At 46.3% G+C, this 17500-nt stretch overlaps 1 protein-coding gene across 1 annotated transcript in view; it reads right to left on the reverse strand.

Annotated features, from left to right (window-relative positions):
- pik3r3b (phosphoinositide-3-kinase, regulatory subunit 3b (gamma)) overlaps nucleotides 1-17500 on the reverse strand; it is a 104613-nt gene that overhangs the window by 69131 nt on the left and 17982 nt on the right. Inside the window, exons 3-5 of the mRNA XM_076277831.1 lie at nucleotides 14947-15078; nucleotides 10654-10855; nucleotides 3767-3852 (exon numbers count right to left, since the gene is read on the reverse strand). Of these exons, the coding sequence (XP_076133946.1) occupies nucleotides 3767-3852; nucleotides 10654-10855; nucleotides 14947-14962 (304 nt within the window). The 5' untranslated portion in view covers nucleotides 14963-15078. The remainder of the gene's footprint in view (nucleotides 1-3766; nucleotides 3853-10653; nucleotides 10856-14946; nucleotides 15079-17500) is intronic.

Consider the following 17500-nt stretch of genomic DNA (forward strand, 5'->3'; position numbering starts at 1 on the left):
GGAGAGAGAAGTTCAAGGGGATGTGATATCTGTTCTAGAACTCTCCTCATCTTCCTCCCCCGCCCCCTCCTCCCCCTCTCCACCTCCACTCCATCACAGCGCAGCCACAATGAATTCATCAGCCTCTGACAGGTCCAGTCATCGGGCAGGGACAAGTCTGATGCAGGCCCGTTTAGAGGCTGCTCTCTAAGCACAGTGTTAAGCACTCTAAGCACCAACACACCTCCCCAAGCTGGAGCACATTACTGGGACAACGTGCAGCCGGGGGACGGGGGCAGAGCTGTGGGCAGAGCTGTGGGTATTGCGTGCCTCCAGGAGGGACAACAAGCAGCAACAAAGCCCCCAAAAAAGAAGGGGAAAAGAGAGAGAGAGGGAGAATGAGAGAGAGAGGGAGAACAAGAAATAGAGAGAGAGAGAGAGAGAGAGAGAGAGAGAGAGAGAGAGAGAGTTTAGAATATTGCTAGGTCTTAATGGCTGACAGATTGGCTGCCTGCAATGTGTGCAAATGTGGTACAGGATATGAGCAGAGGATTGGGTTCACTGAACACACACACACACACACACACACACACACACACACACACACACACACACACACACACACACACACACACACACACATACACACACATACACACAAGCCTTTGCATTTTTTCTCCATACTTGTATATGTGTATAATGTGAGTGTGAGTGTGTGCATGTGCGTGAGTGTGTGTGACTCCAGGGCTACTTTGACCTCTGACCTCTGCTAATGTAGTCTCAGGATCGACAGGGTTACTGTGTATGTCTCTCTCTGTGTGTGTGTGTGTGTGTGTGTGTGTGTGTGTGTGTGTGTGTGTGTGTGTGTGTGTGTGTGTGTGTGTGTGTGTGTGTGTGGGGTAGAGGGAGCGTTGTAGGGGAGGAAAGGTTACTCACACGTGAACTTGACCTTGCTCTCTCCTCAGGCTATAAAGCGCTGTATGCACGGCAGCACACACAATTTAGTATCATGAGCAAGTAACCCTAAGACGTACACACACACACACACACACACACACACACACACACACACACACACACACACACACAGACTCACACACACACACAGACACACACACACACACACACACACACACACACACACACACACACATAACCCAACCCTTTACACCCTTCCTAAGAGCTGTGTCGGCATTTTCTCATGCCTAAACAAAATACATCCAAATGTTTGTGTCCGTAACTCACGGAGACACTGACCGCAGAGGCTGGGATGACAGAGGCGTAACCATGGCACTCCAGATATAACAGATAATGACACTGCAGTGTGCGGAGTGCGGCCACCAATCGGCCAACGCAACATGAAAGGAGCCCAAAGTCCAATAAAAGCACACTGCCGCCTCGCATGTGTGCGGGTCATTTGGCATGACGCTTGACCCTGTGAGCCCAACACATAAGAATGCAGCCTGCATAACAGCACAAATACACAGAGAACACATCAAAATAGCCAGTTGAGCAATAATCTAAGCTCTGTCTTGGGTCGTCTGACTGTCCAGCCCCCGTCAAGAACTAACCCCAGCCCCTGACGTCCGCAGGGCCACCCCCAGACTGGTCCAGTCCAGTCCAGCCCAGTCCAGGGACAGCCCCACTCCACTCCACTCCAAGTGTCCCCAGAGGCCTGACCCCTGAGTGGCCAGTGCTGGCTCAGCCATAAATCTGCCCTGTCCTGCGGCCCCCGAGCCCATTGATCCTTCCCCTCAAACAGGGGTGTCATAACGGCTGATTAAAGGGGCGCCACTCCTGCTGCTCCCCCTGAGTGCAGGGCCTGACCCCCTGGCAGCCCCGCCCCAACCACCCCCCCCTACACACACACTCCACCCCATCAAGTAGTACTGGTCAAAGTGTCATGTGCCAAGAAACCTTCCAAAATCCCATCCACCATATTTTAAGCGATATGCAACATTAGCATAGAACAACAATCATTTGGAATGCATGGAGAATAGATGCATAGAAATTATTTGAAGGCTGTCTTTGTCTTTGATTGGCTAAAAGAAATATGAAAATTGTCTCCGTCTCTGATACAAATAAAGGTAACCCTCCAACCCCCACACAGGTCATGTTTGCGTGCATATGCTAGACCACGTTTCTCCATTGCAGTGGCCACACTGGCTCCAGAGTCAATGTCCCGGAAGGCCACATGGGAAGGCTAAGTGCTCACTCAAGACATCCCTCTTGCCTGTAAAAATAGCTTTGTGCTTTTTCACAACCCAATATTTTATAGCACTGTTGAAAATAAAATGTATTAGTCCAATGCAAAACTACTGGAGAAGGACTCTCTCTACGCCTGTGCAATTTGTTCCGGTAGCTCTGGTCTTCCCATGAAGCCAAGGCCCAGTTGTTTTGATTGTGTGATGCGGCAGGGAGGAAGGGGCCCGAGTCATTTTCCCTCTGTGAGAAATACATAAGTTAAATAAACTCCACTGGGCTGGGCAACAGTTCAGGCCTTTTCATTAAACCACAGAGAAGACCTGGGGAGGGGAGTGGAGAGGAGTGGAGAGGAGAGAGGAGGAGAGGAGAGGAGGGGAGGGGGAGGAGGAGGTAGGGGGGGGGGGTAAAGGACTTGCTGCCAACAGCCCTGACAGGAAAAGCGGGATCATTATAACTGAGGTCTGCCAGGAACCGAGGACGGCTAAACCAAGGCAGGCCTCGGCCAAGGGAGCATTACCCAGAGTTCCCTCTCTCTCAACCCTTCCATGTGTGAGCGCCTGCCAGACCTCAGTGAAGTTCGTATTTCAAGTAACTGAATGACAGAAAACCTACATACACTGTGACACTGCATTCAAGTATGGGAACCAGCAGTGAAAGGTTTAGATCCAACAACCACAGTCTAAAGTGTGCAAGCCCAGCAAAAGCCTTTCTTCATGCATGACAGACATCTAGCACGTCCTCCAGTGCTAGAACTGAACGTCACAGAGCCATTGCATGGAGTTTGTGTCTGAACAGAAAAAGCTCTGTGTGTAATGCATGTGCATTATTGTTTCTGAAAATGTCCTTTTAATCAAACAAATATTCTAGGTATTGTGCCTGGTGATGTTTAAAATTTTGTTCATCCTTATACTGTATAATTATTTTCAGATGATCTCCAGTTGAAGGATGTGGAATTATCCAGAGACACCAGGGCAGATATTCTTAAACTGCCTCCCACCAGTGCCAAGGCAGGACAGTCCAAGTAGGTGACCTCAGAGGGCTGGCCAGGGCCGAGTTTAGATCTGCATGAGCTCACCACCTTCCAGCCCCCTCCGAGGCGCTCAGATGTGCAGATGAGAGCAGCAGCGCACCTCCGCTAGTGCACTAGCTCCACACACACACACACACACACACACGCCAGCGCACTAGCTCCACACACACACGCCAGCGCACTAGCTCCACACACACACAAGCACACGCTGCACAGCCATCAGACACGTGGGGCCGCCAGGAGAACATCCCCGAATAATAGCAGGGTGAAATCTCTATGTGCGTGTGTGTGTGTGTGTGTGTGTGTGTGTGTGTGTGTGTGTGTGGTGTGTCTTAGAGGAAATTTCCACTGAACATTTCTTTGCAGCAATAGGTAAAAATTTGTCATTGTCTCATCTGCGAACCATCTAAAACAAACTGTACTGTGATTGTATGTTTGTGTGGTTCATTTAGTGTGCACCATTAGGGATTGTGGCAAAGTCCACATGTGGACAAGATGAAGTGGAGCGCATGGATGGTAATGTGCGAGCTGGCATAAGAAAGTGGGGCCTACCAGGGGCGGCTTGTATCTCAGTTAGGCCTCCAGCCACGATCAGAGCCTCCAGGATCTTCACATGGTGCTCGGTGTTAACGTCCGCACTGCAGAGGAAGAGAGAGAGGGGGGGAAAGAGCAAGAGAGAGAGATGGAGATAGAGAGAGGGGAAAAAGAGCAAGAGAGAGAGATGGAGATAGAGAGAGGGGAAAAAGAGCAAGAGAGAGAGATGGAGATAGAGAGAGGGGAAAAAGAGCAAGAGAGAGAGATGGAGAGAGATGAAACGGAGAGAAATCATATTGGACATCAATATATTGAAGTATTGGAAGGAGAAAAGAGGAGCATGACGTGTCCTGTGGAGAGGCTCTCAGTATCACACTCAAGTGCCATATCAATGTCCACTCAGTCATGCAGGACAGTGATAACAGTGCAGAAAACCAAACACCCAAACCCTCATTTGCACACACTTCTCTCTGGGAACTCTCTCTGCTTGGGCTCAACGAAGCAGATAAAGATGTTTATTTACTTGAGAATCTTCCATAATTCTAGTCCTATGATGGAGATGTGACCCTGGCTGAATCTGATGCCTAAACAAAAAGAATGCTGGATGCATAATATAACACACTCTCTCTCTCTCTCTCTCTCTCTCTCTCTCTCAATTAAATTAAATTAAATTCAAGTGAGCTTTATTAGCATGACAAATATTTTTGCATTGCCAAAGCAGAACATACATTTAGACATACATTTACATAGAGGATGCTTGGAATACAGTACATAGCAAATAGATACGCATCCAAGATTAACAGACAAACTAGTGTGTGTGTGTGTGTTTGTGTGCGTGCGTGCGTGCATGCGTGTGTGTGTGTGTGTGTGCGTGGCTGCGTGTATGTATGGTGTTTGTCTGTGTAACTATATGGATAGGTGCCATATAAAAGTAATGATTATTTAATTATTTAATTATTTAACCACTGTCCCTTGCCTTATGGCATTCGGTTACGTATTTGGCAGCAAGATTTGCTGTCTGTCCATGCTGTCCGAGTAAGACTGCCATTATTTCTTGTTGTTCTAGATTTCTGAACCCTGGGATTAGGCTTGTAAGCCTGTCAAAGTATGACTTACGTATAGTTGTATATTTCTCACAGTGAAGAAGAAAGTGCACCTCAGTCTCAACCTCACCTGTTATGCAGTGACCACATATTCTTTGCTCTCTTGGCAACCAGGATTTTCTCAGTCTGCCCTTTTCTATGGCTAGACTGTGGTCACTGAGACTGTATTTGGTCAGGATCTGTCTCTGCTTTATATCTCTAACAGTAAAGAGATATTCTTCCAATTGGTATTCAAATTTTATTGACTGTCTGAGAGAAGTTATTAATGTTTGTTAGGGGGAGATTAGTTAGTCTCAGTACAAGCTGACTCAGAGGACTCTTTTCAGGGTTCAGATGTTGAGTTTTTACTGCATTAAAATGCAGTGTGTCAGTGGGACTTGTTTGGAGATGCATCCAGAATTTGAGGGCTCTTTTTTGCATGTTGATGGCCAATGGGAATCTGCCTAGTTCTGCTCTGCATGCATTGTTTGGTGTTTTCTTTTGGATTTTTAAGATCAATCGGCAGAACTCTGCATGTAGGCTTTCTATAGGATGTTTGTCCCATCTAGTGTAGCTATGCTCACTGAGTGGACCCCATACCTCACTTCGGTACAGCGCAATGGGCTGGATTACACAGTCAAATATTTTGCACCAGATTTTAATAGGTATGTTTATGTTCCAGAAATTTCTTTTTTTTGCATATAGGGCTCTGCGAGCTTTTTCTTTTAGTGCATTCTGCGAGCTTTTTCTTTTAGTGCATTCACTGCCATGCTGAAACTCCCCGATGCAGTCATGATTAAGCCAAGGTAAGTGTACTGCATCGTGTGCTCTAGGGCGGTGCTGCCTAGATTGTATCTGTGTTCCTGACATCTGGGCTTCTTTTGGAAAATCATGATATTTGTCTTTTTTAGATTTACTGTCAGGGCCCAGTGCTGACAGTATTTCTCTAGCAGGTCCAGCTGCTGCTGTAGCCCCTGTGCAGTGGGAGACACCAGCACCAGGTCATCCGCATAGAGGAGGAATTTGATTTCTTTCTCATGTAGGGCAAGGCCAGGAGCTGTAGACTGGTCCAACTGCACCGCTAACTCATTGATGTAGATATTGAACAGTGTTGGACTGAGGCTACAGCCCTGGGCCCACTTCCCCGAAAGCATCTTAAGCCTAAGAGCGTCGTAAAGTCCCTCTTACGAATGTCTTAAGATTTGCCGACTGTTTCCCGAAACCATCGTAGCTTAAGAGCGTCGTGAAAACACTCGTAGATCTACGAGTGCTCCAGAGTACTCGTTACCGGCTAAGAGCGTCTTAACAGTACTTCTCACTGAGGTCACCAACAGGACATACAAAGGAATTACAATTTAGAATACATAATCCAACTTACGTTCCCATTCTTTATTGTGTTTACCTGTGATGAATCAGATTTTAGCGTGCAAAATAGCCTATTTAATGGTCATAATAATGTGATGAAAAGCGGACAAAAATGCAATCAAGTTATGAAACGAGACGTTGCCAGAATAGTTTGACATTATCTTTGCTAAGTGAATATTTTATTAGGCCTATGAGGTAAAAAGCAGAGAAAGCTACATGTGGTTTAGTCTGTAGGCTATAGCCTACTGCATCAAAATCTAAGCCTACTGTACACATTTCCTCTCTTTCTTACTCGACTTCTTTCTTATCTTTAAACGTGTTCTTAAGTGACACCGCGAAAATTATTGCATGGTGCAACAATCTAATCTTAAAATAATTACAATTATTTATGTCCCTGTGTGGTATATAACCTACTTGGGATGCTTACATGCAGATGTCAAAGTGTTTCTATTTTCGTATTGATGTGAATTAATGTGTAGATCCGAAGTTTAAATGGTAGGCCTATAGCTGTGACGTGCAGTCACCTGACATCACCGTCAAATCACGTCAAATTAGAGGATATTTCAGAACTATTAACGTGGACAGCTCCCCTTAAGAGCGTCTTAAGAGAAGTGCACGCGCGTTCACGCTACGAGCATGTTCGGGAAACAGTCGGAAAAAACAAACGAACGATCGTAAGATGAATCGTAGAAAACCCTCTTAAGAGCGTGTCTCCGTCGTTATCGGGGAAGTGGGCCCTGGGCCCACTTCCCCGAAAGCATCTTAAGCCTAAGAGCGTCGTAAAGTCCCTCTTACGAACGTCTTAAGATTTGCCGACTGTTTCCCGAAACCATCGTAGCTTAAGAGCATCGTGAAAACACTCGTAGATCTACGAGTGCTCCAGAGTACTCGTTACCGGCTAAGACCGTCTTAACAGTACTTCTCACTGAGGTCACCAACAGGACATACAGAGGAATTACAACTTAGAATACATAATCCAACTTACGTTCCCATTCTTTGTTGTGTTTACCTGTGATGAATCAGATTTTAGCGTGCAAAATAGCCTACATTTAATGGTCATAATAATGTGATGAAAAGCGGACAAAAATGCAATAAAGTTATGAAACGAGACGTTGCCAGAATAGTTTGACATTATCTTTGCTAAGTGAATATTTTATTAGGCCTATGAGGTAAAAAGCAGAGAAAGCAACATGTGGTTTAGTCTGTAGCCTACTGCATCAAAATCTAAGCACATTTCCTCTCTTTCTTACTCGACTTCTTTCTTATCTTCAAACGTGTTCTTAAGTGGCACTGCGAAAAATTATTGCATGGTGCAACAATCTAATCTTAAAATAATTACAATTATTTATGTCTCTGTGTGGTATATAACCTACTTGGGATGCTTACATGCAGATGTCAAAGTGTTTCTATTTTCGTATTGATGTGAATTAATGTGTAGATCCGAAGTTTAAATGGTAGGCCTATAGGTGTGACGTGCAGTCACCTGACATCATCACCGTCAAATCAGAGGATATTTCAGAACTATTAACGTGGACAGCTCCCCTTAAGAGCATCTTAAGAGCAGTGCACGCGCATTCACGCTACGAGCATGTTCGGGAAACAGTCGGAAAAACCAAACGAACGATCGTAAGATGAATCGTAGAAAACCCTCTTAAGAGCGTGTCTCCGTCGTTATCGGGGAAGTGGGCCCTGCCTTACTCCTCTTTTTTGAGTGAAGGATTCTGTAATTCTGTCGCCAATTTTCACAGTGTTTTTGTTTTCAGAATACATTATCTTTATTAACTGGTATACTTTACCCCCTACACCACTTTGTAAAAGTTTATAATATAATCCCTCATGCCAAATTGAATCAAATGCTTTTTTGAAATCAACAAAACAAGCAAATATTTTTCCTTTTTTTGTTTGGTTTACATGTTTAGTTATTAGGGTGTGCAGGGGCGTAGCACCAAATTCTGGGCCCTATGCACAAGTGGTGGCCATGCCCCCAAAAAATATGCGCGTCGATTCGTCAAGCATAACGTGTGCTGCTTAATATTTGTATAAAAACCGGCCAGCACACATTGATGTTGTACTATTTAAATTAAAGATAAGATAAAATAATTTAATTGAGCTGCACTTTTTACTCACACAGCCTTTCCTCGCCCCGCCCGCTCTCTCTCGCAACGAGCCTGCTGCTCCTCCTCTGCATGTGCATTTAACAAGATATTCACGATTGTTGAAGGATTGTTGTTGCCACATAGAAGCACTGCATAGAACACAGTGGGCTAAATTGCTATTAAATCCGCTTAGCATCGTGACCATGCAGCGCAAATTTGTTCAAAACTGCTGCATTAAAGTTAAAGTAAACTCTGCTAAGGTCTTATCACAACATAGTACATTGAGGAGACTAAACTAAGTTAAGTTACAGTATGCAATCAAGCAGTATCTCAAAGCTAATGTTAGAATTATGTTTGGATGTCAAGTTTAGCATGCTTACTTACAGCTGCTTGTATTTCGTTACTCATGCAGGGCTCATTTTATTGACTCTGAATGTTTGCAAAATCCCGATGTAAATGGAAAGGTGTTTTCCAAGACTCAAAAGTGCTTGTCCCAAGGAAGTACGAACCGTTATTTGAACTAACTACGTTATGAATTGCATAAACACATCAGCAGCCTTTTAACTGTGTTAATGTTAATTGCAAGACGTCTTAAAGTGACAGGCACTCAATTAGACCTATACACTACTGAACTTTATTGAATGCTACCTCTGACGAAGAATGCATTACTTTGCACTTGTATAGTCTTTTATTTTGGAATCGTAAGAGCAATAAACATATATTGCAATGTTAAAGAATTCATGTTTAATTCATTCAGATATGTAAATAAACATGTATAAGTTGCTATTAGCCAATTAATGAGGAGATAATCGATAATCGAATCGAAATCGAATCGGACTGAAAAAATGAATCGTTAGATTAATCGATGCATCGAAAAAATAATTGCTAGATTAATCGTTTAAAAAATAATCGTTTATCCCAGCCCTATTTGGGAGAAATCCGATTTGATTTCTCTCTCTCTCTCTCTCCCTCCCTCTCTCTCTCCCTCTCTCTCTCTCTCTCCCTCTCTCTCTCTCCCTCCGTCCCTCTCTCTCTCTCTCTCTCTCCCTCCCTCTCTCTCTCTCTCCCTCCCTCTCTCTCTCTCTCTCCCTCCCTCTCTCTCCCTCTCTCTCTCCTTCTCTGTGACTGTGTGGTGGAGGCACTGTGAGCGGTGGGGAAAGTCCCCTGGTCTTGTCAGTGCTGGCGCTGAGACAACAGCCTCCAACCTAATCAGACGTGCTGGAGGGGACGGGTCAGGGAGCTGCCCGGAGGAGGACAAAGCCGCCCCTGTGCCTCCCGCTCTGAAGCACTCGGACGCTTTGGAGAGGGCAGCCAGCATGCTGCATGCATGGTAATGGCCACAGTTAGGCCCAGTGTGCGTCATATAAGACATGGCTCTGGTGAAGCCACTCTAAGACCTGGAGCTGGACTGGGACTCATGCCCACTGGCCTCACTCTGATGGCCAGTACAAATGAAGGGGGTCAGACAAACAAAAGATTGCAAGATAAAGGCACTGTGAGTGTGTGTGTGCGTGCGTGTGTGAGTGTCTGTGTGTGCATGGTGCGTGCGTGCGTGTGTGCGTGTGTGCCATGCGTGCGTGTGTGAGTGTCTGCATATGTGTGTGTGTGTGAGTGTGTGTGTGTGTGTGTGTGTGTGTGTGTGTGTGTGAGAAAGTGGGTATGGTGTGGCGGCCTGAAAAATTCATGGTAAGACTAGGACAAGCCACAGAATCAATGTATATCCATGAGTGTGTATTTCGTTGAGTAAGGGCGTCTTTATGCGTGTCTGTGTGTTTGTAAGCGTGCCTACATGTGGTGGTGTGACTGCACGCTCAATTGCCCTGACAAGCGGCATTATATGTAACAAAGCCTGGACAAATATTATACGTTCTGACCCATTGGCAGGCAGCTCTTATTGAAAAGGCATGTCAACAGAGAAACAGAGAATGCAAGGGAGTGGGAAATCTCTTGTGAAACACGAGAGAAACAATATTTTTCATTTTCCAAAAGACCTCGTGAACTGTCAGAACCACGTGGCGCAATATGCTAATATTTTTCTTCTCCAAGTGAAAATGTCACTCACTTTAGTGGTGTTTATTTGATGCTAAGACAAATATCACATGAAATGCATACTGGCAGAGTAATAATAGCATTATTATGATTGTGGGAAAGCATCTGAGTAAAGAGAAGCACTACTGAGGCACTACTGAGGCACTACTGAAGCACTAGTGAGGCACTACTGAAGCATTAGTGAGGCACTACTGAAGCACTAGTGAGGCACTACTGAAGCATTAGTGAGGCACTACTGAGTTCAGTGATAATGCATGGAGCTCCGTGAGCGCCCCGTGGGGATGAGGAGACTGAGCCTCTCTGAGGATCTCACCTGCAGTGGGAGTGCTTGAACACGGCCTCGCTGTAGGCCTGGGCCAGAAGCCTGGGACTCGCCTGGCCCTGCGCCCCACTCTGGCCCACCCTGCTCAGGTGCCGAGTGAGGTGCACCAGGAGCTGGTGGTTGGCCTGAGGCATGCTGGGGGACTCCAGGATTTTCTTCAGCTGCTGGCCACACTCCTCCATGCTCTGGGTCTCTGGAGCAAAAAACAAGAGCAAGCATTTGTACTGATAACTAATGATGCACATAGGCTTGTAATGATGCATGTAAAATGTAAACTACTCTCTGGTTACACATTGCAAGCAAATAAACTATGTTTTAATAGTATTTATTAAAACAGCTAAAATGAGACAAAGGGAAATTGCAATCTATCTCCTTTCCCCTCTAGTCACTTATGACCATATCATACATTAATGTCAGCACGGTGACTTTGTCTTGATGTGTGAGGGGAGGTGGTGTGATTTTCAGTGTGGGTGTGTGTGCATGTTTATGTCTAAATTTAGATAAGCTGGCAGACAATCAGAATAGTCAGGAGTCTGGGGTCTGTCTGGCCAAAGGCACTGGAACACCATAAGACATGAGGAGTCAGCACATACAAACACACAAACGCACACACACACGCACACGCACACGCACACAGACACGCACACGCACACGCCCACACACACACACACACACACACAGACATAATGTATGCACATACCTAACAATGGCTTATCATGTCTATGTGTCACATTTTCACATGTATATAAATAAACATGCACATGTGTGCATGCACACAGCGGCCATACGCATGCCATGCAAACATGAGCACACACACACACACACACACACACACAAATCAAACAATGCCATTTTCTTGGTCATTGGGAGATGTCATTGTCATTGGCAGATGAGCATTGTGTGTCTCCTGTGCTGCCCTTGCAGTCTGTTGCTGCGTGGGTCTCTGGAGTCCGGCAGCCCCGAACCCCCCCCCCCCCCCCTGCGTGAGGCTGCCCCATGCCCTATTGTCTGCAGCCGTTCTGGAGACAAAGCCCTTATTTAGTCAGGCCCTGACATATTGACCAGGAGCCCGCTGATGGGCTTTCCCACAGTAAACAGGACAACATCTGTGCCTCTGGTCTGCTCTGGTCAGCTCTGCTCGGTCAGGGTCTCCACACAGCATATCCTCTGGGCTCAGCCTCAAACAATGGCCACAGCATCTCTGTTGGCCCATGACCACACTGCATGGATATTATTATGGTATATTATGTAAAATGCAGTAATAATAATAAAGAGGCAGAAATGCATCAATCAATATTATTTTTATTACGTAATTGCACTTGCTCATTTTTTATTAACTTTATGACTGTAAAGGTCTAGAAGAGGAGCTGCAGAAATTGCTGAGTGTTTTGGCTTGATGCCATTTATCAAGCTGTCAAAATATGGATTTATTGATGTTTGGAGTGCATCCTATTCCTTCAACTATTGAACCCTCTTGGATTTAAGCCCAGTGTATTTATCTTAAGGGGCAGAAGAGATTTAAGTGTTCTCTCTCAGTCTCTCCTCATGTTCTCTCTCTCTCTCTCTCTCTGTCTCGTTCTCTTTCACTCTCTCTCTCTTTTTTGCTCCACCAAGCACAGACCTTAAAATTATATTTGATTGCACATGCACGCACCCGCACACACAAATACACACACATATACACACACACGCACGCACGCACACACACACACACACACACACACACACACACACACACACACACACACACACACACACACACACACACACACACACATCCATCCATCCCATCTTGCATGTTTGACAGTCATTTCTGTGTGAAATGAAAAACCAATCCTGGATGCAGTGTGCACCTGACATGCCTCTCTCCCTCTCCCTCTCTCCCTCTCTCCTGCTGGCCTGCCCTCTCCGTCTCCTCTGTCCACTCCTCTTCCTCATAAATCATGACCTGTGCTCTGCGGGGCTTGGCCCGTTATGGGCCGCGGCTGGTTAAGACAAGACGTCGCTGCTTATAGAGGATAAGAGCTGTGGGTTCAAAGGTCACTGATTGGCTGAGTGGCCATGGAGGTGACCAGGGATGGAGCCCAGCCAGACAATCTGCCAGCACGTTAGAGATCAGCACATTGACCTTGGTCATGCCCCTTCTGCTTGACCACAGACATTACACACACACAACCACACCCACACACTGCCCACTCTGGCGACCCCCCTCATCTTTCCTGCTAGCCGGTATTGATATTGGCTGACCCCTGCTCGGAGGGGGGCAAATCTGGGAACTTGGCCTTCTGCGTACTGGCCCAGCAGGAGCTCGTGGGCAGAGCTAGAGCCAGGAGGTGGGCTGACAGGGAGCAGGCAGATAGCCTGGAACAATGCGCCTGCAGGAGAGTACTTTCCCAAGCAAGCGGCCAGATGGGTACCTGAGAGGCCTGCCTCTGTGTGTGTGTGTGTGTGTGTGTGTGTGTGTTCTTAGCAATAGATCGCTTATCACACCATTAGAGCCATAACATCTCTTAAACACACACACGTCACACACACACGTGCATGCATGGACATTTACACACAAATACACTTGGTGTGACATGGCCTGATTCAGAGAGCTCTTTCCTGGTAACAGCGTAGTTTTTCGAGCAAAGATTCTGATGAAGGGCAAATAGTTTAATTGGGTTTCACAAGCTTTCCAGGAGGGATCAGAGACCTGGTTGATTACATTACAACGATAAAACCAATGAGCGAGAGTCTCTCCTCTCAGACCACGTCACCGCACCACCCGTGACTTCATCAAGAAATTGGCAGAATGGGATGGCCGCCAAAGAGTCGCCACTCTTTAGTAAGAGGCCGGCTGGACGTCAGACACAAGCGCAACCCGGAGTCCTCCCCGAGCCAAAGCCCCATGACTGACCGTGACTCAGGTCACGTCCACGCGAAACCATCAGGTATATTTTTTCTTACTGCTTTCACACCTTTAACGACAACGGTCGCGTCCACACGAAGAGGTGAAACCGAAAGAAAGCGCTGTAGTGCATACAGTATGTCAGGCCAGTCGATGACTGTGTGACGGTGCAGAGGCTTCACAATAATTTGCGATAAAGAGACAAACATTCCAAATACAGCGGTTTCAAAAAAACAGCGTTGTGTGAGGGCCTAAACGCCGGCAGCTCCTGGGGGCATTTTTGGCACACAATGCAGCACAGCCCATTAGCCCCCCCCCCCCCCCCGGGTAAACACACAGGTCCTGGGAGCGTGGTGGAGTCTGCAGGCCCCGTCCTGGGCTGAGCACTTATTCATCCGTGCAGGGACAGGAAGAAGGAAACAGGGCGCCAGGGCGCCAGGCAAACTGAAGCAGAAGCAGGCACGGATCTGGCACGGATCTGGCACGGGGAGGGGAGCAAGCGAGTGGGAGAAAGAGAGGGATGGAGAAGGGAGAGAACAAGAGGTGATACAGAAAGAGCAGGAGAGGGGGAGGGAGAGAGAAAGAGAAAAAAAGACGGCTAGAGACAGTGGAGGAGAGTGTGGGGGGGGTGGCGGGGAGTGCTTATGTAACTGACTCAGACTGTCCTTAAGTCAGGCACTACTCGAGAGCAACCAAATGATGTGTGCATGAGTGTGTGTGAGTGTGTCAAAATAAATGTGCGTGAGGAGGTCTGTAAGTGTATGTGTGTGTGTGTATGTGTGTGTGTGTGTGTGTGTGTGTGTGTGTGTGTGTGTGTGTGTGTGTGTGTGTGTGTGTGTGTGTGGTGTGTGTGTGGACACACCCTTCGACATGCTGACAACAAACGACCACACACACACACACACACACACACACACACACACACACACACACACACACACACACAGCTTATTCCATGTACTTCATATATGAAAGGGAGAAGGATATTTAAATCTCTGCACGTTGGCACGTAAGCAGGTTATCAGGTAAGTACAAGTAAGTGTGGCCATCGTTAACTGCAGGAAAATAGTCCAACTCTGCAACTCAGTTTCTCCAACTGTAAATTGCTCAGGTTGAGAAGTTGATTCTACAGAAATACAACGTAAAAGCCAACTGCAAATAGCTGCTGTAAAACTGCTTAAACAGCCAGGGCCCCATTAATCTTTACAGTGCGCTATTGAGCATCCCCCACTTCAGTGTGGGTGCAATTCAGATTTAAATGACTCATGTAAATGACTAGCTGCATTTTAATTGCTTTCCTTGACTCAACAGAGTGGAGTTCAAGGAGAAATCCCATTCCACTGCAGAGCTGGCGTCTGGGCTGAGCAGGCGGACCCTGAGAAGGCTGTTCTTACCTTGGGCTGTGTACATGAGCTCGCTATACACCACTGCAGGTATGATGGGAGAGACCAGGTCTTGGAGGTACCCCCTCAGGCTATCAGCCAGCGCAGGAAGCTCATACTGGTCCACGTCCACTGCTGCTGGGTCTGAGAGAGAGAGAGAGAGAGAGATTTTCGCTTAGAAAGATGTCCCACAAGGGCTTATGCAACAATCCAGTTTGTATGGAGCCTTCAACTGACCGATAGAGTCTCCTCTCACCTCCAGGGACACTGGGCCAGCATCGAAGCCCACAAAAGCAGTGACTTTGAGTGTAGGACTTACAGTCAATAACTTCTCTCGCCAGCTAATGGTGGCTTAGCTGATCACAATGAGAGGCATTTCAAAGGCACCCCACAAGTCGGAGGCTTATGAGGGCGTATTGATGTATTGATGACAGACCTCTGAGGCCCATGAAAGACCTCGGCAGCCATCTCGGATATTAAGGTCTAAAGGTTAGTCATTTATGAGCAAGGACTTATTGTTTTCTCTCCACAGTCCAGAGGAAATGGAGGATAGTGTGTCATTACACAACATAACCCCAGCAAAAAATGAGCCAGGAAAAGAAAAGAAGTACAGTACATACTCTCTCTCTTTCACACACACACACACACACACACACCCACACACACACACAGAGAGAGAGAGAGAGAGAGAGAGAGAGAGAGAGAGAGAGAGAGAGAGAGAGAGAGAGAGACAGAGTGAATGCTTTGGCAACACTGTAAAATGTACATTCATGCCAATAAAGCTTGTTGAATTGAATTGAATTGAATTGAGAGAGAGAGAGAGGAGAGACAGAGGGGGGGGGAGAGAGACAGAGAAAGAGAGACAGAGAGAGAAAGAAAAAAGGAGAAAGAGAGAGAGAGAGAGAGAGAGAGAGAGAGTGAATGCTTTGGCAACACTGTAAAATTTACATTCATGCCAATAAAGCTTGTTGCATTGAATTGAATTGAGAGAGAGAGAGAGAGGAGAGAGAGAGAGGGGGAGAGACAGAGAAAGAGAGACAGAGAGAGAGAAAGAAAAAAGGAGAAAAAGAGAAAGAAAAGAAAATGAAATAGACCCCAAAAGGGAGAGAATCTATCTATATAGCTAAAGCACAACATTTTCCACTTTCTACTCTTCCCCCTCTTTTCCTTTGGGGAGCAGGGAAGGGGGGCAGAGAGGAGCTTGAGGTCAGTGAGTTCAAGGAATAGACATGGGCACATTCTGTTATCTTTAGAATGCTGATAAAAGTTCTCCCACATGTAGCATAGAGTGTAAATGTGCCCAAATACTGTAGACTAAACAAGCCAAGGGTGTGAGAAAGTGCAAAGTTGGTCTTGAAGAGAGAGAGAGAGAGAGAGAGAGAGATGTAGGGAGGGAGAGAGAGAGAGGGAGGGAGAGATAAAGGTTGTGAGGGTAACACAAATTCACAGGCACACCAGAGTGCAAACCTCTCCTTATTTGTCACAGTACAACACCCCTTTCATCACACACAGACAGACAGACAGACAGACAGACAGACAGACAGACAGACAGACAGACAGACAGACAGACAGACAGACAGACAGACAGACAGACAGACAGACAGACAGACAGACAGACAGACAGACAGACAGACAGACAGACAGACACACACACACACACACACACACACACACACACACACACACACACACACACACACACACACACACAAACAACATTCTCATTCTCACACAGGGCCACTGAGAAACCCCCGCAGCTTAACTGTTAATAACATTGACTGGCCTCCTGACTAATTGCAAAATAAAGTTTCTCTGTCATCAGGTTTCTGCTATCAAAAGCTCATTATGCTCTAGCCATGACCTTCTCTTTCTCTTTCACTCCCTCTCTCACCCCCCCCCTCTCCCTGCTTTTCCCTCACAGCACAGAGGAGAGGACAGACAGCCTGGCTGGACAGTGGCCTTATGGAATAGTAGCACAGGTGTCTATGCTTGCCTTTAAAATGTCAAACACTCAAACATCCAATAAACATTTGTGTTGTGCTCCTGTTCGTATTTCAGCATTATTTAAATTGGTTCGGTATTTATTTATTTAATTAATGGGAGTAAAAAATCAAGAAGCTCTCGGAAACTTTATGCAATTTAATTATATGCAGAGTAACCACAAAACTATATCAGGCTGAGCTTTAACACTACCCACAGATATAACATTTGTCAGGTAGACAGCCTTGGTATGACATCCATTGTCTGCTTCTTTCTTTGTCTTTCTGCAAGCTGCTCTTGCTTGAGATTCAATACACACACACACACACACACTGTACCAATTCTGTGGTTATTGCTTTTGGAGAGTGCTGACAGTAAGAGCACACAGCGTACACCTTCATAGCATCTGTCCACTCTACCCAATGTGATTGGGGGTCTCCAAGGAACCCACTTTGTATTACAGGGGGACAGATACAAGTCTGCAGACCAGTGCTGGCCGTTTGGGTGGACAGAGAGCATGGCTGACTCTGAACCATGCCCTGGCAGTGAACTCTGCTGCTCTGATGTCATGTGGAAAACCAGTAGC

Source organism: Alosa pseudoharengus, unplaced genomic scaffold (assembly GCF_046254945.1).
Source record: "Alosa pseudoharengus isolate Yale_2024_CS ecotype anadromous, Long Island Sound unplaced genomic scaffold, YU_APseudo_1.1 YU_APseudo_1.1_scf_11, whole genome shotgun sequence".
NCBI lineage: Eukaryota > Metazoa > Chordata > Actinopteri > Clupeiformes > Clupeidae > Alosa > Alosa pseudoharengus.